Raw genomic sequence first — 23,218 nt, forward strand, 5'->3', positions numbered from 1 at the left:
CCTGTTTTCTTAAGGACAACATTGTAATAAAACTGTACCTGACTGACATAGAAAATGACCACCAGAAAGAATAGTTGCTCGACCCGATCATGCACTTTCTAGAGAATTCTTAGTTATGCCGTCAGGCCGGCGCTATTTTAAGTATGCCTGCACGGAAAACAAATTGTTACCGAAATTAATTAATTACTTTAGCTATCAGGCTACTAAACGCAACCCACTGATCTGTGCACTTGTTGTTTTTGGCATTTTTATGTTGTTGATATTAATGCTGATGTTTAGGTTTGATTGCTGTTGTAAGTGTAGCCTATGTATTATTTACTTTATTTATTTTAAATTTACATCGATGGGATAGACTGTAAAAATGAATTCCCCCTTTGGGATTAAGTATTCTGAATCTGAATATTCAAGCTTCTCCCCCCACCTCTTTCAGGGTCCTACCGGCCCCCCCGGATCTTCTGGACCTCCTGGCTCTGTCGGTGACCCTGGCGAGAGGGTGAGTGTTTGCAGAGACATGAGTGCTGAAATCTGGGCACATGCTGATGTTATTAGCCAATAAAAATGTTCTTTGCAAGAGAAGCCTATTTTGTCTTCCACCCTACCCTTCCACCTGTCCGCTCACCCATCCCTGTCTCCGTCCTGCAGGGTCTTCCTGGTAAGGCCGGTCTGAATGGAGCTGACGGAATCCCCGGACCTCCCGGTACCTCTGTCATGCTGCCTGTGAGTCACCCTCAACTTTTGATCCTTGATTACAACTGTCAAAACTGTCTGAGTGGCCATTAAAGTGTGTGATGTTTGTTTGTACTATTATGGGTTGTTTGTGGATGCAAGATTTATCATTGGTACAATATTTTTGGCGTCTATGGCTAAGCAGGTAGTAGTTGTCAACTAATCGCAAGGTTGGTGGTTCAATCCCGCCTACTGCCACATGTCCAATTGTCCCTGGGCAAGACACTAAACCCCAAATAGCTCACGATGGTTAGTGTGGTAGCTGCTGCCATCGTAGTTTGTGTGTGTGTGTGTGTGTGTGTGTGTGTGTGTGTGTGTGTGTGTGTGTGTGTGTGTGTGTGTGTGTGTGTGTGTGTGTGTGTGTGTGTGTGTGTGTGTGTGTGTGTGTGTGTGTGTGTGTGTGTGTGTGTGTGTGTGTGTGTGTGTGTGTGTGTATGTGTGTGTATGTGTGTGTGTGTGTGTGTGTGTGTGTGTGTGTGTGTGTGTGTGTGTGTGTGTGTGTGTGTGTGTGTGTCTGTGTGCTTTAGAAAAATAAGTGCTATACCATTTTGTGTAATTCTGTATGTTCAGTACACATGCTTTTTAAAATGGCTCAGAGACCAATACATTGGAGGTTCTTCACTTATCACAGCTACAGTCTATAAACCTGCCTTGTTTGTTGCATTTTTGGTGAACAAATAATACTCAATTCATCCAGGAGTTGCCACTTACCATTCGTTAGGCACAGTGTCTCACACAGTCTAAATGCCCATCTCTTTTTCATTCTGCAGTTCCGTTTTGGTCAGAGTGGAGGAGAAAAGGGTCCATCCGTTTCCGCACAAGAAGCCCAGGCAGCGGCTATCTTGTCTCAGGCCAGGGTGAGTCATCATGTTTACTTCACATCTCCACTGTGGAGTCTTCAGGCTTTTCTGTTGCCCTTGATTGTCAACAACTTCTAATTTCTTAGCTGTATAATAATGCTCATAGATATATGAGTTGAAAGTCACTAGCCTGTCTTTGCTATTTATGCTAAAGAAAAAGATATTTACCTTACTGAAGTGAGTACAATAAGACAAAATGAATTATGTTACATAACACAACAGAAGCTGACTGCACATCACACAAACTCGGTAGAGAAATACCAAATGACAGCAAATGTTTGACTTCATAGCGTCTTGTTTACTTTTCAATATTAGACGTTTAGCTGATCTCATTCTGGGAGATTTTTAATCCTTTCTTTTTCTACATAAATCAACACTACAAGCTCTCATCTCCATCATCATTGACTTTGAGATGTTGTTGTCTGTAGTTGTCCCTGAAAGGACCTTCTGGACCAATGGGATTCACTGGACGCACCGGACCCTTGGTATGTTTACTTTGTCATTTGGACCCTTACTTGTTCAATTCAAGAGTTTATTGTTGGCATTGCTAACTATCAATTTCACAATCTAGCTGAGTCAACACAATACAATACAATTATAGACTTATACAATTCAATATCAGTCTTGTATAAGTCTAAGTACTTTTCAAAAACAGCTTTCCTGTATCTTTTTCCCGTCGTTGTGGAATATCAAATACATTTGATGATAGTGATGATTATTGTGTGTGTTTCAGGGAAATCCAGGAAGTAATGGTCATAAAGGAGAGGGTGGAGACCCCGGTCCACAGGTAAAAAAATAAATAAATAAAACTTACTTGGTACAACCTGAACTCGAACCTCTAAATCAAACAATTAATTTATTAAAATAATTTGTATGTCAAATGGTGTAATTAACCCTTCCTTTTACCATACAGTATTGTTTACGTTACTATTGAACACAGCTCAGATCTATGAATAAAATGTATCACAGACACCTAATTAATTTTTCAGGGACCCAGGGGACCCCAGGGTATGATGGGACCTCAAGGAAAATCAGGAAGAAGAGTGAGTATAAAACGTGTCCTGCTTGTCTTGGGATCGTGTTTTCATTAACTTGACATTAATGTTGTTTTTCTAAAAGGCCCCGGTGCTACTCCAAGATTAAGAACTGTTTGTAATAAATTCTAAAGATATTTCAAATTTTCAACCAATGACAAGAAGAAAGTAGCACAGAAAAAGAAAAAGATTTCCCAACTCTCTTAAACACTTTATTGATGTCCATACCTGGAGATCTCCTATAGTCCCATTCAAAATCTCTCTCTCTCTTAGCAAAGCATGGCCTGCAGTGGTACAACTATGTCTCATATAGAGTACCGTAGCACTTTAATAACATGTTCCTCCTAACAGGGCCGTGCTGGAGCTGATGGTGCGAGGGGAATGCCAGGAGAGTCTGGATCTAAGGTAACTTCACTCTGCTGTCATTTCTTTATGGAAATCATCAAAAAATAAGCAAATTATCAGTTTCACACTTTGTTTGTGGCTGAATTTTTCACATGGATGGGATTTTAAATGTCCAGGAATGGATCCCACTTAATAGTTAATACTTTTAATAACAATGTCATTAAAGTGCCAATTCATACAGACAAGGACTGTGATTCCACGATGAAAATGTTATGTGTGAAATAATGAATGTGTAATCCGGTAGGCGTCACAGGAGTGTGATTAAGATGCTGCAATAATACCTGTCTATGTGTCTCTCCCAGGGTGACCGTGGTTTTGATGGCCTTCCTGGTTTGCCCGGTGACAAAGGACACAGAGTGAGTCATAATGAAAACTATCACATACACTTTCTGCCAATTACATGCAAACACAAATAGACACAAATATAGTGTATACAAATATTTACATATCCTGATCCTATTGCAAATACTGCTGCACAATTGTTCCTGTAAATAATGTTGCTCACTTTTATCAAATATTTGTACATATTGTTTGATATATTTTTTTATATTTATTGCTGTTATTATTATTGATAACCTACCTGTAATATACTTGTTATTTGTACATTACTCTACGCATTGCAACCTTAATTTCACTGTACTTCCTGTGTGAACAATAAAATTTTTGAAGACTTGAAATAGCACATACACTTTACTCAGTCATATTATTGATATGAGTAGTAGTAGGGGGAGTATATCTTTATATTGATTTTTCTTGAATATACTGTACAGTATATACCAATTTTTGTACTTACTATCTATTTCTAAGCAGAGCTTTAGAATTTTCTTATTCTTATTCCTCCACTCTTTCTCTCCGCAGGGTGACACAGGAGGGATGGGCCCCGCCGGACCTCAGGGAGAGGACGGAGAGAGGGTACGAAGATATGAGAAAATAATCTAAAATAAATCCAGGCACTGCTAAAAACACCGTTCATTTTGTGGGCCTATAACTGTTGTTAAGCATTGTTCCATCCTTGGCATGCTGTTTCTCTGTGTGTTTGCAGGGAGATGACGGAGAGGTTGGACAAAGAGGTCTCCAAGGTGAACCAGTGAGTGTTTTCATGACAATATATATGATTTTAAATCGCTCCCTCTTGTCTATGTATTTGTCACATTTGCTTCTCCTATCTCTGTTGTAAAAAGCAACCCAGAAATGCATCTGTAGGTCCATCTGTAGCACCTGATGTTTCTCACCATAGGGAATTAACCTTAAATAGGGAATTTAAATAAATAATATTCTTTAAAAATAATGTATACTACATTTTTCAAGGCCAAATAGATTTTTCAATGATTTTTATACCATTTGATATTCACCCATGGTTATTCCAATGGTTATTTCAAAATATTTTATAAGAATAACATAATTTTAAAAAATCCCCTAAAAATAGATGTGTCATCAACCAAAATCATCATCATCAAAACAGTTATGACAAAATTATCAGTATCCTACTGTGCAATGTCGTAATTCTAATGTTGCTGCTGTACGTTTTGCTGACCTTTGACCCCCAATAATATTTAGCTATGTTAATATTTGTTCTTAAAGACGATTTGTAAGGCTGCTTGAATATGTCATTGACAACTTTGATGTCTGACTGATCTTGGCTTGTGTGTGTCTCTAGGGACCTCGTGGTTTGCTCGGACCCAAAGGTCCTTCTGGAATCCCTGGACCTCCTGTAAGTAAAAACACTTTAAAACCACATTGTGCTGCTTTTATTTCAAATGCATTGTTTCATCCCTCTGTGACCAGTCAGCCTCCTGAAACAACATGCTGTGTCCTGATGTATAAAGACCAGGATATCAAGTCATCTAAAAATGAATATGTAATGTGACCACAATCGCCTCAAAACAATGCCAAGACACACAGTGTCACCCACGACTCAGGCAGCCAAGTCCCATGTATATATTTGTTATATTTTCATATGTACTAGAGTTGCTTGGCTAAAGTGGTTGAGCTCCGCCCCCAGTAGATTCCACAGATTTAGCATTGCACTCCTATAACATTGTCTGATTCACTATATGGACAGTTTGTTTGAAAAGCATCAAAAGTGATTGTTTTTATTTCACACATTCTACTTCCTCATCGAAACCTGGCATCTATCTTACCCATAATGCAACTCCACCAGACTTCATGGAGCTCCATCTGGAGTCACAAAAGGCTTCATACAACTTCTTTCCCCAAGACTGTTTATGTGTAAAATCATTGGAGATCCCATTTAACTAAGCGTCATTTTTTAAATGCCTGCTGATTCTCACACATTTATCATTACCCCCGAAATCTATAATTAGCTGTGATTGGCATTGAGCAAGGCATTTGCAAATATAGTTTCAGTTTTCCTAACTGATCAAAATATTTCTTTGGATAGAGGCTTTCACCTTTATTGTCTTATTGTTGTGTGTAACTGTGTTTGAATTGCTCTCAGTTATCAGTTAGTTTCAGAATGCCATTTTGATTTTTCTATGTTCATTCTTTCTTCTCAGGGTGTACGAGGAAATGACGGGCCCCATGGTCCCAAAGGAAACTTGGTCAGTGTCACTTTATATATGTCCCCATACAGATACTATACTTATCTACCATGTTATCAAGATACTTGTATTTTTCAGTAAGCGGATAGTTTCAGTAACACAAATCATTTATTTTGAGTAATTCTAAGATTTTCTTTTCTCTTGCTCTTCTGTCCCTCACTCTTTAACCTACTGTTTGATTTGCATTAGTCATCACTCTCTGGTATTGTGTTTCTATGTCTCAGGGTCCCCAAGGAGAGCCAGGACCTCCAGGTCAGCAGGGAACCTCAGGAACACAGGTGAGGACAGCTGGCCAGTACCTCATGCTTATTTCACTAAATGATTGTGTGATAAGGAAAACAGGCATTCAATATCATGCACACATGTTAAATGTATTGGGTTTTTTTTGCAGGGAATGCCAGGACCCCAGGGAGCCCTCGGACCCCACGGAGAGAAAGTAAGAAACAGAATATATGTAAAGTTTATCAAAAGTGCTACGAGATACAGGAAGTTCAATTGTTCAGGGACATATATTCATCAAGCAAAAGTTATACAATCAAGAATGTACTTATTGATTTTATTGAAGCCTGTTAGTTTGTAAACAAATGAATGCATCATGTTCAGAATTATTGTAGTATTTTTGTCGTATCTTCTGTATTAATTAGCAAATCTATCTGGATATTGTGAACCATTCCAGTTTTACTGAAAAACATTACTGATTTGATTTGCACTGCATATTATATCTTATTCTGAATTGCAAGGGGTGACCAGGTTAACTATTTTACTAATTGTTAATATTGTATCCTCTCGTCCTGTGTCTCAGGTGTAGCTCTCTTCACTTGTGTGTTTCTATTATACCTTTTATTCTTCTATATTGCATTGTTGAGAGGAGCCTGGGACTCAAGTATTTGTTTGTCAATGACTGATTCTGTAATTGTTAATGTGCATATGACAAATTAACTTCTTGAATCTTGAATATCTTTGATCATGACCACCCTGTCTCCTCCACCAGGGTCCCACAGGAAAACCAGGTCTTCCAGGAATGCCAGGAGCCGACGGCCCACCTGTATGTTTGTCTTTATCTGTTGTCTTTGTTTATGTCAATAGAACTGAATTAAGTTGAATCCACCACCACTGGAAGTCCTTTCTGAGGCTTAAACTCTCTGTCTTCACTTTGCAGGGTCACCCAGGAAAGGAGGGGCCTTCTGGCACCAAAGGAAACCATGTGGGTGTTAATTAAAAATAACCCCATTACACAGTATCTCTTTCATCTAACAAACTTAATTCACTAATTAAATATAACTCATAACAGATGAATTACATCTGAAATAGTTTGATTATAATGCACATGTACAGTTAATTTTTTTTCTGCAGTTACTTTAAATATGTTTTCCCAGTTGTAGGTGTCCATGTAAACAATGACCCAACACATGTATTGTTTTGTAAACTCGTCCTTCTTCCTTTGTCCATCTCCAGGGTCCCAACGGTCCCCAGGGCGGTCTGGGCTATCCTGGCCCTCGTGGTATTAAGGTCAGTTTGGTTCATTTTTTAATCTATTGTCTTTTGAAATCAACTGTTTTTTTAACTGTTATGAGGTCAATTTGCTTTGTAAAAATGAATCTCCTTTTGTGGAATTTTGCATTGCATGTACCAATAAACTGGATCAACAAAAGACTTTAGTATTCTTTAGCCTGTCAGTGTATTGATCATGATATTCTTTGATTACAGGGAGGTCAGGGAATCCGTGGACTGAAGGGCCACAAGGGAGAGAAGGTAAGTGATTCATTACAGTTGGATACTTCCAAACATCCTCTCTCAAATCACAATAACATAGTGAAAGCACGCATATATGTACATTTTGAAATACATAGAAAATGTTTAGGTCTTTGACAAGACCAATATTGTTATGGTTTTTTGCTGAGTAAGCACTCTATGTTCTGTGTTTGCTTGTGTTTTTCTAGGGAGAAGATGGTTTCCCTGGAGTTAAGGGAGAATTTGGTGCCAAGGGAGACAGGGTAAGATATACTGAATAACTGCTTTGTTTAGTTAAATAATAGAATGATTTATCAATTAATGAAGGGGCGGTTTTATTAATTCTCAGAAATATTTATTTTCATTCCATATCTATGGGTTATATTATGTCTTTGAGTTATTGGTTATTTGCATTGCGTTTGATGTGTTTTAATGGTTTTGCTTTTTCCCCTGCTCATAGGGTGAGCTCGGAGTTTCAGGGCCCAGAGGAGAGGACGGTCCTGAGGGGCCAAAGGGTCGCGTTGGACCCCCTGGTGAGCTCGGACCACTCGGACTGGTTGGAGAGAAGGTACAATCCGTTCAATCTGAATAATGTTACATTGGCTATTAGCAACATGAGAAACTGTAGGTTACTGATAGCATTTCCTGCTTCGTGTATTATTCATTTAGAGTGAATATATTCCTTTACATTTTTTTTTCCTACAAATTTACTAAGATATTTACCATTTTTTTTAAATTTGGGGTGGCTTTGAGTCTCTTTGACAATACATTAGGCAGCAAATACCATTGCGCTGCCCTGTTTTCTCTCCTCTTCATTTGAATAAGTATTTTTATTGTGTTGCATTTGTATAATGGTTCCTGCAACTTAACATTGGGGTTACTGCAAGACATGTTTGCATTATTGTTATTGTATGTTAATATGACTTGAGCACACCTGAGTACAATATCAGCTACCTTCATGTTATGGCATACTGTATTTCTGAATTTGCATAAATCATGTTTGCCAGGTTTTTAATACAGATGTTGTGACTTATTGAAGTTAAAGGATAAATATTTATGATGTCATCATGTGATTTTAGGGTAAACTTGGTGTACCTGGACTTCCTGGATATCCTGGGAGACTTGGACCCAAGGTAAGAAAAACACATTTAGCATGTACCATGTTCACTTAGGCTACTCATTTCTGACTTTGTCCAGAATGACTTATTTTTTCACACCACCCTATGTATGGGGAAAAACACTGATCATTTTGATTTGTTTTTCAGGGATCTCTTGGATTCCCGGGATTCCCTGGAACAAATGGGGAGAAGGGAACAAGGGTAAGTCAGTGGTTCTGTTTTAAGATGTTTGCCTCTCAAGTCAGATTTATACAGTTCCTCAAGGTTCTAAATAGGTATCAAGTTATCAAGTGAGAGTGGGAATGTCAAATGATGTAGCTGATTAATTAACTTTAGACTGATCAATCCTGTTTAAGTTATAGTTATTAAGTTATAGAATCAGTAATAAAGTAAATATTTACAGTTCACTTCCGTCTGACTGAGTCTGCAATTGTCTTTTTGTTTGTTGTTGTTTTCAGGGTCTTGGTGGCAAGTCAGGACCAAGAGGACAAAGAGGACCAACGGTACTATTTCACATTCATTCACTCATTCTTTGAAACACTTAGAATGAAACAAAAGCTATTATACTCGGGGCACGAAGGCTTTCTAAATTTATTTCACTATAGAACTAGGCTGAAAAGCAGGGTTTACTTAGCCTGGCATTTCCAGACCTGCCACTAGGCGCTGGCAAATTAAATTTGCTGCGCCTGTTGGTCTGGACACTCTCCATTGAAGCTTTTTCAAAAAGTCCAGAAATCCAGACTCACGTTTCAATTGGTTCTATCTAATATGGGCGGGCCAGAGCCCTTTGTATGGTGCTCTGGGGCGGACGTAACCGGATGACGACAGTGATGTGCATGCACCGTCGAAGCCGTGATAGTAAACATCAAAGATGCGGATATGTTGTTTGAGTTTGAGACTGCTTTGGCCTCGACCCTTTATGATTTGGAAGACGGCACTCAAATCTTTCATTAGCAAGTAAGTGGAATGTTCTGTTTTGCCGACCAACCACGGCAAAAGTTTAATTTAACAGTTTAACAGCTGTTCGCTAAACGAACGGGGCTTAATACGTCACCTTGTGCCTCGCTCTGATTGGTTGTAGTGCTATCCAACTGCGTGCAGTGGCATATGAAATGCACGAGTAGGAGCCGCCCCTTGAGTTGGAAATTACTATTGATCGTGGCCAGACCCTCTATCATTCAAGATATCAGGGTCTGGATTTCCAGGCTAGGGTTTACTGCCCTCTCTGGTGGAAACTTGTTAGCCAATTACACCTCTGACAACACCCTGCTGTGACCACACCCAGCAGTGATGTCACGGAGTCCCTTAATACACCTGCACATCACTGCAGCATAGTGTGAAGTTTAAGTTATTTGAGAACTGTTTTAATATGATTTGATACATTTAACTCAACATCAAGGTAATCACAGATAGCGTCGCTGTTGCATAGTTTTTGAGTGATGAAGGCTGTTCACTAATCATACTTACTGTTTGTGTCCTCAGGGCCCTAGAGGGCAAAGAGGTCCAAGGGGCACGACTGGGAAATCAGGAGCAAAGGTTTGTACTGATAAACTGTTTCCACATTTATGCTTTGGAGTTACATTATGATGATTTTGACTCATTGAATAATGAACGTTATAATTTTTTTGTCATGTTTTTTATTGTCTTCTTCATTATTATTATGACTGCATATTCATATTGATCAACTGAAACTTCAAAGATGGATATTTGGATTTTTTAATTTTTTATTTCAAGCACAATAGTTGAGATCCAACTAGGTAATTTTGAATTTACTGTTGTTTTTTTAGGGAACATCTGGAAGTGATGGTCCATCTGGTCCACTTGGAGAGAGGGTGAGTGCTTACTCTTCTGCTACTGAAAAGCATGTCCTGTTGCGTATCACTTAGTCTGCGTTAATGTCTGCCTGCCTCGTACTTTTAAGATTTTATTTAAGACTGTGACTGGCTCTATTTGGTTTTCTTACATGTTCTTATTATATCATATGTTCTTCTCTCACCAGGGATTGCCCGGGCCTCAGGGAGCCAATGGTTTCCCAGGACCAAAGGGACCTCCAGTAAGAAATGTTTTGATACCAGTTTCCTATCGACCGATTATAGATACTGTATATACTCAATGGGGTATCACTTAGCTGTTCATAAGAGAATTATAGTATAGTTTCCTCACATGGTCTTGGGTAATGGATTAGTGTCCCCTCCTCTTATAGGTGAAGCTCTCTTAAAGTTGTGTTTTAATTGATATAAGATTAATCGATGTTTCCTTACAGGGACCACCAGGAAAGGATGGGCTGCCTGGACACCCTGGACAGAGAGGAGAAGTTGTAAGTTTTACTATTCTTGAAGATGGTTGAATGTTCCATTGTTAAAAAGGATTAGTTTAAGACTTTTACCCTTATTCCAATCATGGATTTCTAATGAATTAATACATATTGGGGATATTGTGCCATGTCCTGTAGACTGGTTCCTTATTTAAAAATGTTTGCCGACAAAACAATCTTTAATCTAAACAGATTGTTAAATTGCTTATTTCACATCCACCCTAGTCATGAACCTGAGATTGTGATGCATGTCATAAGAAGAGTTGAGTCATTCTGATGTGGATTACACACATAAAGATGCATCTGTACAGTACGAGCAATGTTGACTATTGTGTAGATGTTTCTTTTGCTAACTGGATTTCTCTCCTCCAGGGTTTCCAAGGTAAAATGGGTCCACCTGGCGGTCCTGGAGTAGTTGGACCTCAGGTAAGTTTATCAAATCATGGTGCAGAATGTTGTCATTACTGATTACAATAAATCACTTTTCATAACACATTTTGTCCTATTTTCAATGGATTGTTTCCCTTTTCCCTTCGCCATCTATTCATTCCTAATTCTCACCTTCTTTGCACTTGTTCTTTATTTCCTCTCCTCCTCCCAGGGTCCATCTGGAGAGACGGGCGCTATGGGCGAGCGCGGCCACCCCGGACCCCCCGGCCCACCTGGAGAGCAGGGACTGTCTGGTCCATCAGGGAAGGAAGGAACCAAGGGCGACCCCGGACCCTCCGGAGGCCCCGGGAAAGACGGACCCCCAGGACTGAGAGGCTTCCCTGGGGAGAGAGGACTGCCTGGAACCCCCGTGAGTACCACCATGAGAAACACTGCTCAGATCATCCGGGACAGTAGTTTTTAAGAATCCATTTTTAGGTTTCTATTTATCACTTTTATGACCTGACAAATTTTATGACATATTACCTTTTGATAAAAGTGTGTAGCAGAGGTGAGGTGAAAGTTTACTGATGAATCCGTTCTTTTCTTCCAGGGAGGTGGAGGACTGAAGGGAAGTGAAGGACCTGCCGGACCTCCTGGACCTGCTGTAGGTTTCAAACCATTTGAAAAGTTTATTTTCCTAAAATCATTAATGACTGAATGACATACAGTATTGTTTTAACAAAGGTTTAAGTTCTAAGTGGCACTGTCTTTATGATGTTGTGTCTTTCTAGGGGTCTCCCGGTGAGAGGGGACTGGCTGGAACCGCTGGACCTGTTGGCCCTCCTGGCCGACCCGGCCCTCAGGGGCCACCCGGTAACGCTGGAGAGAAGGGAGTTCCTGTGAGTATTCTGGACATGTTCGTCTTATCTGTGTTAGTGCATTAGGCTTCAACATTGGGAATTTGGTTTCAAGACATGATCCATCCAGAGAACCTCTAAACTATTGCTTCTCCTCTTCGTTCCCATGTTCAGGGGGAGAAAGGCCCTATTGGCCCAGCCGGTCGCGATGGAGTCCAGGGTCCCGTGGGTCTGCCTGGGCCTGCAGGATCACCTGGCGTATCTGGAGAGGACGGAGACAAGGCCAGTAACTCTATACGTTCTTTTTTAAAACCACTTAGTTACCCTATTAATTGTGTCCGTTTATATGGTAACTGAGGTGTGCATCCACCATGTTATTATCAGGGTTGATGATTCATTCCAGACCTTTGTCTTTCCTGTAACGTGATGTGTCTTTGTCATTGCAGGGTGAGGTTGGAGAGCATGGGCAGAAGGGAGGCAAGGGAGCTAAAGGAGAGCATGTAAGTGTGAAGACCTATAATTTATTGAAAAGTCGAAAATTATATTATTCTATTCTAAATTCTATTAATTTGTGTTTATGAAAATTGTTGTGTCTCTATTCATCTTATCAAAATAGTTTTGTTTTGTAGTCTTGCTCATTGTTTGTTTGTTTCTTGTTTGTTGGTAGGGACCTCCTGGTCCCCCCGGGCCAATGGGACCTGTGGGTCAGCCTGGTGCTGCTGTAAGTAAAAACGTCTACCCTTTGAAGTCGAAATCATGTACTTGGTTGTACTTGTTCATGATTGTGAACTTGCAGTTTGATTCGTTTGGTGTGAATTGTTTTTTTAGGTAGGACTCTTTTTGTTTGGATATGCTAAGTGTCAATGCTCACGCAACAAACTCAGTTCTTCTAATAATTCCTATCAAACCAGGAAATAAAATACAGAAGCTGTAGAGAAATTGAACTTAATTATAATATAGAAGTTTAGACAATGAAAATTCAATCACTACCATGAGTGGTTGAAGACAATGTTTTCACCTTAATCTCAATCTCTTTATTCCCTTTGTATTCATTTATGTTGTTCTTCTTCTGTGGTGCTATAGGGTGCTGATGGAGAGCTTGGACTAAGGGGCCAGCAGGGGCCTTTTGGAGCTAAAGGAGATGAAGGAACCAGAGGATTCCCAGGAGCCCCAGGACCTATCGGACTGCAGGTAAAAAAAAACATATACTCAGAAGGCCGAATCGCTCAAGTTCACTCTTAAATGTTGAGCTCCACTCTAGTGCTAAGATGCTAAGTTAACTAATCATGTGTGTTACTTCTCTCTCTCTCTCTCTCTCTCTCTCTCTCTCTCTCTCTCTCTCTCTCTCTCTCTCTCTCTCTCTCTCTCTCTCTCTCTCTGTCCTGCAGGGATTGCCAGGACCCTCCGGTGAGAAGGGAGAGACAGGAGATGTTGGACCTCTGGTGAGTTTCAGACGTACATGACATCAGTCGTAGAGATCGTTTCAGTGACTTGTTTCATCTCAGTACGATAATAAATGAGGATAAAACTTGAGCATCTTTATTTCTCCAGGGTCCTCCCGGCCCCCCAGGACCCCGTGGCCCTGCTGGACCTAACGGTGCTGACGTGAGTATTAACAGCTATTATTAAGAAACAATATGTCATCTACGTGGGGTACACTCAAATTAATGACCTATTAGCATTTAAAATGGTATTTTGGTAAACTATATGTTCAGCAGGTCAGTAAATAAGTAAAGCAGCTCTTAGCTTTTTGCAGCAGTTTGTTTAAATTGTTTGTGATTTGTGTTTTTCAGGGTCCTCAAGGTCCTCCTGGCGGTTTGGGTAATCCTGGACCTCTTGGAGAGAAGGTGCACAGATAAAGATTTTCTTGCTAACATCCAAGCAAAGTTTGATATTTGATATAAAGCAAAAAAAGTTAATTTATTTCGGAAAGCTAAAAAAAACTGTTTGCTCCATAGGGAGAACCCGGTGAGGGTGGACCACCTGGAATCGGAGGCGAGCCAGGAAAGAAGGTGAGTGGCTGAATGTCTGAACTGAATATCATGATACTGACTCTGGTCCTTTTTCACTGTCCGTCTCATCTCATCTCTGAGTCATTAACACAGAGCTGTGGTCTCCTGTTGGCAGGGCCCTCGTGGAGAGCGTGGAGAGAAGGGAGAGTCTGGACAGCCTGGAACTGCTGGATCCGGTGGAGGCCGGGGAAGACCTGGAGACGACGGACCCAAAGGAAACCCCGTACGAAACACACCATTACACCATAACATCATGACATGGATTCAGATACGAAACTCACCATTACACCATGACAGATTCAGATGATGTTTTGATCTGTGGTGCTAAATCTCTGAGAAATGTCTTTGTCTCTGACTTCAGGGTCCCGTTGGTTTCCCTGGTGATCCTGGTCCCCCTGGAGAGCTTGGACCCAGAGTGAGTGTGGTTTTTTGAAAAATACATGTCAGAAGCTTATTTAAAACACAATAATAATAATATATTCTATTAGATTTAAAAGCTGTGTTATATGTGGCTGCATGGATGCCGACAGTTCAGTTCAGCTTGTCCCAAACACGTATTGTCTTGAGCTTTTTGCTTAACCAAACAAAAAAAACATAAACAATAAATAATCATGATCTGCTTAACTTCAGGGTCAAGATGGCGCCAAGGGAGAGAGAGGAGAAGACGGTGAACCAGGAGAATCTGTAAGTCAAAACTTGCAACAATGCAAATATGTAAAGGAAGTGTTATAAAGATGTCTGTCTATGTGTCCTAAATCTGCTCTCTCTGGCTCATATTGTAGGGCTCACCTGGACCTTCTGGTGAGAACGGACCACTCGGCCCTCCAGGGAAGAGGGTAAGATCACTAACGTCATATGACGATGAGGAGTGTTTCTATAACAACAGCACAGTTCCTCCATCATGCATCCATTCTGCTTCTCATCTCCTATGTCACTGGCCAAAGTGTTTTGTTTTGTGGTGTTAAGTAGTGGATAGGATGTGGTAAATGTTGGAGCATAAAACCTGTTTCACCAACTCAGACAGTTTGTACTTTGAGTTAATATAACAATTGCAGTACCAGTGCTGTAGTATTGCAGTCAGTATCCAATAAATAGTGCAAACAGTGTTAAATTCAAAATGGATTCTATCTAGTGTTAGAAGAAAGGCCTTTATTTGATATACATGCAAATTACATTATCTAATGGCAGATTTTCTTGCAATATATTTAAATTGAACGAATGGAATTTGAAATGACAGAATATAAAAGTTATTTTGTGATTGTTCATGTAATGTTTTGTGTTTTATTTGCCAGGGACCTGCTGGAACAAGAGGACCAGAGGGACGTCAAGGAGAGAAGGGATCTAAGGTAAGTTCACAGCTTTTTAGAACATGTTTAGGTCCCTATGGTTCTGCACAGATAAAGTTCAGTCTACAACATGGAAAACAATACAGACACGATGTTATGATAGTAAATAGACATTGTGGCATCACTGACTGTCCCTCTTTTTGGTGATGTTATTTAACATCAATGACCCCAGGATAAACCACTCTGCTTTTATTTTGAAAATGTTATTTAAGTTAAACAGGTCATTTATAGGGGGCGCCCTTAGCTCAGTTGGTAGCGCGTCCCCCCTATGGGCCTCGGCCAGCAGCGGACCCGGGTTTGATTCCAGCCCGCGGTCGTACTCTGCATGTCACTCCCCTCTCTGCCCCATTTCAACTCTGTCTCTACACTATCAATAAAGCATAAAAATGCCAAAAAAAATATCTTAAAAAAAAAACAGGTCATTTACAGTATTTGTATAATTTAATTTTCTTTTGTTGGGCAATGGTGATGCATATGTCATGGCGTTACATCATTGTTTTAAAAATCTAATAATGATATAATATCTTATTGACTTATTATTAAAACCTTTTTAATCTTATTTCTTGTCATCATCATTTCCAGGGAGACTCAGGTGCTGTCGGCCCCGCAGGTAAAACCGGCCCCGTTGGCCCTCAGGGTCAGCCAGGGAAACCAGGAACAGAAGGTCTCAGAGGACTACCAGGATCAGTGGTCAGTAGAAAGATGTTGATGTATTTGTGATTAATACAAAAATACTATATACCACATGTAAGACGTGATGTGTGTATTAAGTCATTTGTTCTATGGCGTGTTGGACGACTACAACCTGCTGAATGTATTTCTGACTGTTTCAGGGCGAGCAAGGATCTCCTGGATCTACTGGACAGAAAGGACCAGCTGGACCTCTTGTAAGATAACAACGACTTTTTAATTTCACATATATATTTACTCTACCCTCTGATATAAAGGACACTTACGAATTTAATTTATCCTATGCCTACATGAAACATCAATGATGCTGTAAATGAAAGTGATCTGTTGTACTGCAGTGCCAATACCTCATATCAGAACCTAGCAGATGCTATCTATAACCAAGTTGCTGATTCTGATATTATTTTATCTTTCCTTAACTTTACATGCATTTAGCTTCTTTTCCTGTATAACACTTGAAAACTTAAATAAAAACAACTTAAAAAAAAAGAACACCACCTCCTCACTGTCCTCTCTTCCCCTCCTCACAGGGCCCCCCTGGTCTGCCCGGTCTGCGTGGAGACCCCGGAAAGAAGGGAGAGAAGGGACACCCCGGTCTCATCGGCCTCATCGGACCCCCAGGAGAGCAGGGCGAGAAGGGAGACAGAGGGCTGTCCGGCCCGCACGGAAGCTCCGGACCAAAGGGAGAGAATGTAAGTCTGAACTCTTTATCACTTATCAATAAGATATTAATGTATGAAAACTACTGGCATGTACACGTCACTATCTCATATAATACTGCCTAGTCCCCATTGATCACTCGCACTTTTTTGCACTTCTTGAACTTTACTGTTTCATATTTATATAACTGTTGTATTGTATTGCTGTATATACAGTATAGATGTTGTGTATATATACTGTATATAGGCCTAGACGCATATGCATATAACTGATGTGTGCACTCTGGTTAGGCCCACCTACATTCAGTTGCATTGTACTCAGTTTACTGTGTAATGAAAATAAAGTGAGTTGAATCTGATCTAATGTTAAACACATCTTGTGTGTTATTCCAGGGAATGTCTGGAGGCACCGGACCCCTCGGCCCTGCTGGTCCTCCTGGTCTGCCTGTGAGTGACTGTCCTCTCTCATCCCATCAACACATCATCTCACTTTATTCTTCTTCTTGACATAGTTTCCAGTTGTTATTAAGAACCACAATAATTAATGAGAGCAGTAAAACACTGAAGTATGGTCACAGTCACTAAACTAAAGTTGCATGTCTTTTCCAGGGTCCTCAAGGTATCAAAGGAGCTAAGGGTTCTTCTGTGAGTATATTTAAAGAGTGTTTGCACAACAACACAAATATATACTGTAAATATGTGTTGACTTGTATCTGATGAATCTCTCCTCTCAATGCTGTGTTTAGGGAGGAGCCGGTCCAAAGGGAGAAAAGGGTGTACAAGGACCTGCCGGACCTCCTGTAAGTACTTGTATCATAAAATGTATAATTTTAATTATTCTATTTTCACTCATTGCACGACACTGTTTAATGTGTGTAATGTGAACTTACTAGGCTAGGAAGATGATGCTTTAATAATAAAAAATAAATGTGCACTTACATGTGGCACTCTGTTGTTTGGTTAATTTGAAGTGAATGTACTTGCATGATTCTTGTTGTTCTGAGCTTGTACCTTCATGGTTGAATGTACTTCTTGGAAGTCGCTTTGGATAAAAGCGTCAGAGAAATAACGTGTAATGTAAACTTGTTTAACCAGGGCCCACCAGGCGAGGTGATCCAGCCCCTGCCCATCCAGAGGAGTCCCAAGTCCAAGCGTTCCATCGACGCCAGCCAGATGTTCGAGACAGACATGCCTGCTTCTGACGCCGCGGGCACAGAGTTCCTGATGGGCAGTGAAGGCATGGAGGAGATCTTCGGCTCCCTCAACTCACTACGACAGGAGATCGACACCATGCGCTACCCTCTGGGCACACAGGACAGTCCCGCACGCACCTGCCAAGACCTGCACCTCAGTCAGCCAGAACTCAAAGACGGTACGGGAATTAGTACAAAACTTAAACTCAGAGCAATGATCCTTCCATTAAATAATTTATTTGTTGAAAACTAGAGACATCCCCTTGCCAATATGAGAACAAAAAACACGTTACAGTATTTATATAAAATAAGGACATACTGACATTTCATGGTAATGCATAAGATATGACTAGACTTTTTAAGAATTTAGTTTTGAGTTTGTTTTGTTGTTGTTTTTTCACCTTGCATTGTCCCTCTCACCCTCTGCAGGAGAGTACTGGATTGACCCCAACCAGGGCTGCTCCAGAGACTCCTTCAAGGTCTTCTGCAACTTCACTAATGGAGCCGAGACCTGCCTGTACCCCAGCAAGACCATCGACACGGTCAGTGCATCAGATTAGCAATGCTGTCAATTCTCCTTTAAATCCTGCGATATAAAGTCCAAAAACAATGTGTGTTTGAGTACAAGTTAAGAGATGCATTATATTTGAAAATGTATAGGATAGGAGTGATGCATTTGGGTGTGTAAAAAAAAGGTGGGATTATAAATCGGTGTCTGTGGAAATTCTTTGTTTTCCCACTTACATTTTCCAGTTGCATCTGCACACACAAGACGATTGTTTTCTCACGTGATAAAATTAAGAAGAGCTCAGTGCTATAAAAGTTTAGAAAAAACTTTTTGTCCAGATTGTGTAAAATATGAGACTGTAATATGGGATGTGGACGGTTCTTGTGGCAGGTGAAGATGAGCTCCTGGGACAAAGAGACTCCAGGATCCTGGTACAGTCAGTTCACCACTGGCAGCAAGGTTAGTGCCCCTCTGTGACATCACAAGTACACTGGTCCTGAAACACTTTCCTTCTTAGTAGATAGTGCAGATCCTAACTTTGTATTAGTTTCCCTTCTCCCCCTTTACCTTCACTGTTATCCCTCACTCTTCATGACTATCCCCACCTTTTGCCCTAAAAAAATGTTCCTCCTCAATATCTTCTTGTCCTTACTACAAATCACATTCTATTACCTGCTCTTCATTAATTGCATGTATGACACTCGTGTATTTTTTGTTTCTGTTTTCATTGTATGTGTTGTTCTCAAATATAAGCGCGACTTTGTAACCTAGGTCATTAAATAAAATGTGTCTTAGGCTACTTGTACTTACTTACTTACTTACCTACTTACTTCCCACTCCTCCTCCCAGTTCTCCTACGTGGACTCCAGCGGTGAGCCAGTGGGCGTAGTGCAGCTTGGTTTCCTGCGTCTCCTGAGTGTCCAGGCTCGTCAGAACCTGACCTACCACTGCCACCGCTCTGTGGCCTGGGCCGACCAGAGCGCCAAGAACAGCTACCACCGCGCACTGCACCTCCAGGCAGCTAACGAAGACAAGCTCAGCTACCAGACCAACCCTTACATCAAGGCCTTGGTCGATGGCTGCTCTGTGAGTTGACACACAGACACTGATTCTAACCTGTTGAAAGAACTGAGTTAATAAGTCTTTCTAGGAAACCGTCACTTCTTAGGAAACTGTGTTTGATACTGAGCCCATGTTAAAATTAGTACTAAACTCTATCTATACAGCACTTATCTTAACAAAATGGCAGTGCTTTAAGTGCAATAGTAGGATAATCCATACAACATGATAAATGATAATCGGTTGTGAACTTCAAGCACCAGATGACACTAGTAAATATCTTGATGTCTGACATGTGTCTCTATCTCTCTTCCTCTCTGCAGTATCGTAAGGGCTTTGACAGGACAGTGCTGGAGATCAACACACCACAGGTGGAGCATCTGCCTCTGCTGGATATCAAGGTGTCAGACTTTGGGGAGAGCAACCAGCAGTTTGGCTTTGAAGTGGGACCTGTCTGTTTCCAAGGCTAAACACACACACACACACACATCATGCAAGGAACAACACATGCAAACACTCACGCACACACACATGCACTTAGAGAAACACTTATATATAATAAACATACATTCCCAGTAATTTGTAAATTAATTGTAAATGATATGAAACACACACACACTAAAACCACAGACACACACACACACACACACACACACTAACACACACAGAAGCTGTCGTGAGACAGACACGCTCGAGTACGTGCCACGGGAAAACAACATCCTCCCAACAATTAATGGACGTCAAACAAAAGTAAAGAGGAGAAAAAAACTTGCGGAGAGGAGACCATCGTTTTTTGCCCACGACCGCGAGAAAGGAAGAAATAAACCAGGAGAGAGTGTTCTTCAAAATAAAACAGTGTTTTCTTTACCAGCAGTGAAAGGGGCCGGCCTGAGAAAGAGGGCAAGCCGGCGACTTGAGGCCTGAAGCCCCCCGTTTCCGATCCCCCTCTCTCTCTTCTCTCCTCCCTGCTGTCTCTCTTTTTATCCACTCATCTCACCTGCTCTACCTCCCCCCTCCTCCTCCCAAACAGGGTCACACTCGGACATTATTTCCATTTCTTTGTGGTGACGTGGTTGACGGTCACTCATTTGTGCAACAGGCTCCTATGCAGCTGTCTGTAACTACGGTGTTTTGAACAGTTACATCATGTCTTTTGGTTCACTGCTTTGGCGTTTGTGGGGGATTGTATCCCTTAGTCATTCAGAGAAGAAGTTAAGCTAAGAATAAATGCTTGGAATTAACTTTGTCCATGTTTAACTCAGGAACTAAAATCAAATCAAAACAGCAGACGTCAAACCTGTCCGGAAAATGACCATGGCCGGCGGTTGCATATGTTCAGCAGGTGTAAGGCCTAACTTATTTGGTGGTCTAGTTTGTGAGAAATAAATGAACAGCCAGTGACTTGTCAATCATGTTGCTCACATTGAAAACACTGAGTAACTCAGATCTTATGTTTTTACATCAAAAGAAACCAAAGAATTGAAGCCACCAGTTTCCAATCAGAAGATAAAGAGGGAACTAACCGAATGATACCAGCATGCCTGTTACATTACATTGATCTGTTTTGTTGTTGTGAATTTTCTACTCTTTGTAATATTCTCTTCTTGACCACCTTGAAGTTGTATTAAAACAGTCTAAAAATGTGATTCTCAGCTCAAACTGATGATTGGACAATCATTCTGGTGTCGTGCAGCAAGGTTAATAGAGTCTTCTTTATACCGGGAAATCTTTCCTCAGCCCAGACTCCCGAACTTTGAATTGTTCATTTGTTAACGTTGGACCAAACCTGCTGCATGCTGTGAGGCAGGATAGAAGATGTGTTTATACCCAGATCAGTGGATTCAAAAGCCATTATTTTTATAAGCTGTGCTAAAGGTGACACTAATGTACTTGCATGTTACTGGTGCCTAGGATCACTACCACACCAGTCCAGTATTTACTGAGTCACTTAGATCATTGTTTTCCATCCAGAACACATTTTCTGATTTTGCATCTTGGCACAGACCATCATCAGGGTTTAAATATGTATATGAGATCCACAGTCCCTCCTTCTTTTTACCCCTACAGCAGTGAATAAAACGCATGCGTTACTGAAAGAAACCGTGTGGCAAGGTGCTAATTATACAAAGCATAAACGTTTAAATATTCCCTTTTGAGTCCTTCATTTTCTTTAGTCTCTTTTTACAATCTCCTAAAGCTTTTTACTGGGGAAAATGTGCATTACATTCCATTTGTACAGAAATAGTGCTATTCTATTGTATTTATTTAAAAACAGGGTGCATTGAGATAAGAAAAAAAAAGCTAAGGACCATTAAATATTCCAGTCAAATGTGGTATATATATATATTTCATTTGTATTTATTTCCTGTAGCTGACGTTAAGACTCACCGCCAGCCTGAGTTGTGGTGCTTCTGTTCACGCCCTGTCCAAACTCCTTCTGTAGAACCAAAGAATCTGTGGCCATATTTTATTGTAATAACCCTTTTTAGTGTTTTCATCGACTGTACTGTGCTGTTAAATTTTGCTTCCACTGTAATAATTAAATGGTGACTCTCCAGCTCTGTCACATCTCCTTGTCGTTGCTGCTGTTTGACTTATATCAGTTGGCTTTGGAATACATCACAGGAATGCATTTCACTGAGTTAGTGCTAAGAAATAATGACACAAAATCCTAAAATCTTTTTCATTTCTGTGTGAGACCACAGCAGGTAGGAGGGAGTAAGAGAGAGGGAGGGGACAACTAGCGTTCTGATTTTATTTGTTCAATTTTTATTTGTTTGTATTTTTTTTATATATAGCAGGAAATGGGCTGGGATAACCAAAACGTAAAAAATCTGACCTTGAGATTCTCCGGAGAGAATGACCTCAAAATATTTGTTTATTTCTATTGTGTTGAAGATGAAAATTTCAACATAAAAAAAATATGGTGCTGAAAAGAGAAAAAAGTATTATTTTATAATGTGTGTAAGTAATTTTTTTTAAATTCTTGTTTCTGTAATATATAATCTTTTTAAAAAGAGCTGTTGACTCTTGTTTTTCTTCCAAAACCCTGTCATCAATAGCCAAAGTAATATTTCGTTACTAATGGAAATAAAACATATTTGGTTGCCTTTGTGAATAATGAAAATACAGCTTTTGCCAAGTTGAAAGTCGGTTTTAATTTCTGTGCATTATAAGTTCATCTTCTCCCATTAGTCTTATTTTTTTTTTTTTTTTTTTGCAATGTTAGTTGGTTCGAGGGATTGATTACAAGTTAATTTGTGGCTTTGAAATTTACGATTTTATTATTTTACCCTTGAACCTAAAAATTGCTTAGAATTATGTATCCTGCTCTCTTATGTTGAATGTTGGACATTGTTATTTTTATCGGCACAATTCATCACACTTCCTTTAAATGTTACAATACGGCAGAACAGCGACATCTTGTGGCCATTTGGAGTTCCTTCCCCTGAAGATTTCATGCAGAGTTGAAAGTAATTTATCATCATCAGTTGTATCGAGAGTTACGTTGTATAATACTTTATACCAGTGGCGGCTCCTGACAATAATCTCAGGGGGGGCAATTGTTGCCATGATGGGAAATATGACCCAAAATTAACCTAAATCAGATAGCATATGACAATGTCATATTGCATTTAACTGTTTGTTTTTCCTGTTCATCTGGCATAACCACTCTGGCAACATTAGACAAGCATTGCACTGTACAGTATTTTTGGAAATTAAGTTTGTTAATTTCTTGAATAAAATTATTTTAGCTCTAAAATGATTTAATT

General features: G+C 40.1%; 1 protein-coding gene across 2 annotated transcripts in view; it reads left to right on the forward strand.

Annotated features, from left to right (window-relative positions):
- The window catches only part of col11a2 (collagen, type XI, alpha 2), a 47,061-nt gene extending 25,053 nt beyond the window's left edge, over positions 1-22,008 (forward strand). For both annotated transcript variants that reach the window (XM_080045110.1, XM_080045111.1), the window contains 55 exons: positions 431-493; positions 643-717; positions 1,497-1,583; positions 2,015-2,071; positions 2,320-2,373; positions 2,576-2,629; positions 2,972-3,025; positions 3,328-3,381; positions 3,884-3,937; positions 4,068-4,112; positions 4,683-4,736; positions 5,542-5,586; positions 5,811-5,864; positions 5,978-6,022; positions 6,578-6,631; positions 6,746-6,790; positions 7,042-7,095; positions 7,294-7,338; positions 7,527-7,580; positions 7,778-7,885; positions 8,397-8,450; positions 8,583-8,636; positions 8,894-8,938; positions 9,918-9,971; positions 10,223-10,267; positions 10,435-10,488; positions 10,699-10,752; positions 11,122-11,175; positions 11,351-11,548; positions 11,732-11,785; positions 11,913-12,020; positions 12,153-12,260; positions 12,425-12,478; positions 12,646-12,699; positions 13,062-13,169; positions 13,367-13,420; positions 13,530-13,583; positions 13,772-13,825; positions 13,937-13,990; positions 14,106-14,213; positions 14,352-14,405; positions 14,621-14,674; positions 14,773-14,826; positions 15,283-15,336; positions 15,919-16,026; positions 16,170-16,223; positions 16,557-16,718; positions 17,079-17,132; positions 17,295-17,330; positions 17,432-17,485; positions 17,781-18,057; positions 18,308-18,420; positions 18,777-18,845; positions 19,236-19,472; positions 19,769-22,008. In XM_080045110.1, the coding sequence (XP_079901236.1) occupies positions 431-493; positions 643-717; positions 1,497-1,583; positions 2,015-2,071; positions 2,320-2,373; positions 2,576-2,629; positions 2,972-3,025; positions 3,328-3,381; positions 3,884-3,937; positions 4,068-4,112; positions 4,683-4,736; positions 5,542-5,586; positions 5,811-5,864; positions 5,978-6,022; positions 6,578-6,631; positions 6,746-6,790; positions 7,042-7,095; positions 7,294-7,338; positions 7,527-7,580; positions 7,778-7,885; positions 8,397-8,450; positions 8,583-8,636; positions 8,894-8,938; positions 9,918-9,971; positions 10,223-10,267; positions 10,435-10,488; positions 10,699-10,752; positions 11,122-11,175; positions 11,351-11,548; positions 11,732-11,785; positions 11,913-12,020; positions 12,153-12,260; positions 12,425-12,478; positions 12,646-12,699; positions 13,062-13,169; positions 13,367-13,420; positions 13,530-13,583; positions 13,772-13,825; positions 13,937-13,990; positions 14,106-14,213; positions 14,352-14,405; positions 14,621-14,674; positions 14,773-14,826; positions 15,283-15,336; positions 15,919-16,026; positions 16,170-16,223; positions 16,557-16,718; positions 17,079-17,132; positions 17,295-17,330; positions 17,432-17,485; positions 17,781-18,057; positions 18,308-18,420; positions 18,777-18,845; positions 19,236-19,472; positions 19,769-19,915 (4,104 nt within the window). In that variant the 3' untranslated portion in view covers positions 19,916-22,008. The remainder of the gene's footprint in view (positions 1-430; positions 494-642; positions 718-1,496; positions 1,584-2,014; positions 2,072-2,319; positions 2,374-2,575; positions 2,630-2,971; positions 3,026-3,327; positions 3,382-3,883; positions 3,938-4,067; positions 4,113-4,682; positions 4,737-5,541; positions 5,587-5,810; positions 5,865-5,977; positions 6,023-6,577; positions 6,632-6,745; positions 6,791-7,041; positions 7,096-7,293; positions 7,339-7,526; positions 7,581-7,777; positions 7,886-8,396; positions 8,451-8,582; positions 8,637-8,893; positions 8,939-9,917; positions 9,972-10,222; positions 10,268-10,434; positions 10,489-10,698; positions 10,753-11,121; positions 11,176-11,350; positions 11,549-11,731; positions 11,786-11,912; positions 12,021-12,152; positions 12,261-12,424; positions 12,479-12,645; positions 12,700-13,061; positions 13,170-13,366; positions 13,421-13,529; positions 13,584-13,771; positions 13,826-13,936; positions 13,991-14,105; positions 14,214-14,351; positions 14,406-14,620; positions 14,675-14,772; positions 14,827-15,282; positions 15,337-15,918; positions 16,027-16,169; positions 16,224-16,556; positions 16,719-17,078; positions 17,133-17,294; positions 17,331-17,431; positions 17,486-17,780; positions 18,058-18,307; positions 18,421-18,776; positions 18,846-19,235; positions 19,473-19,768) is intronic.
- The last annotated feature ends 1,210 nt before the right edge of the window (positions 22,009-23,218 follow it).

Source organism: Ammodytes marinus, assembly GCF_949987685.1.
Source record: "Ammodytes marinus genome assembly, chromosome: 17".
NCBI lineage: Eukaryota > Metazoa > Chordata > Actinopteri > Uranoscopiformes > Ammodytidae > Ammodytes > Ammodytes marinus.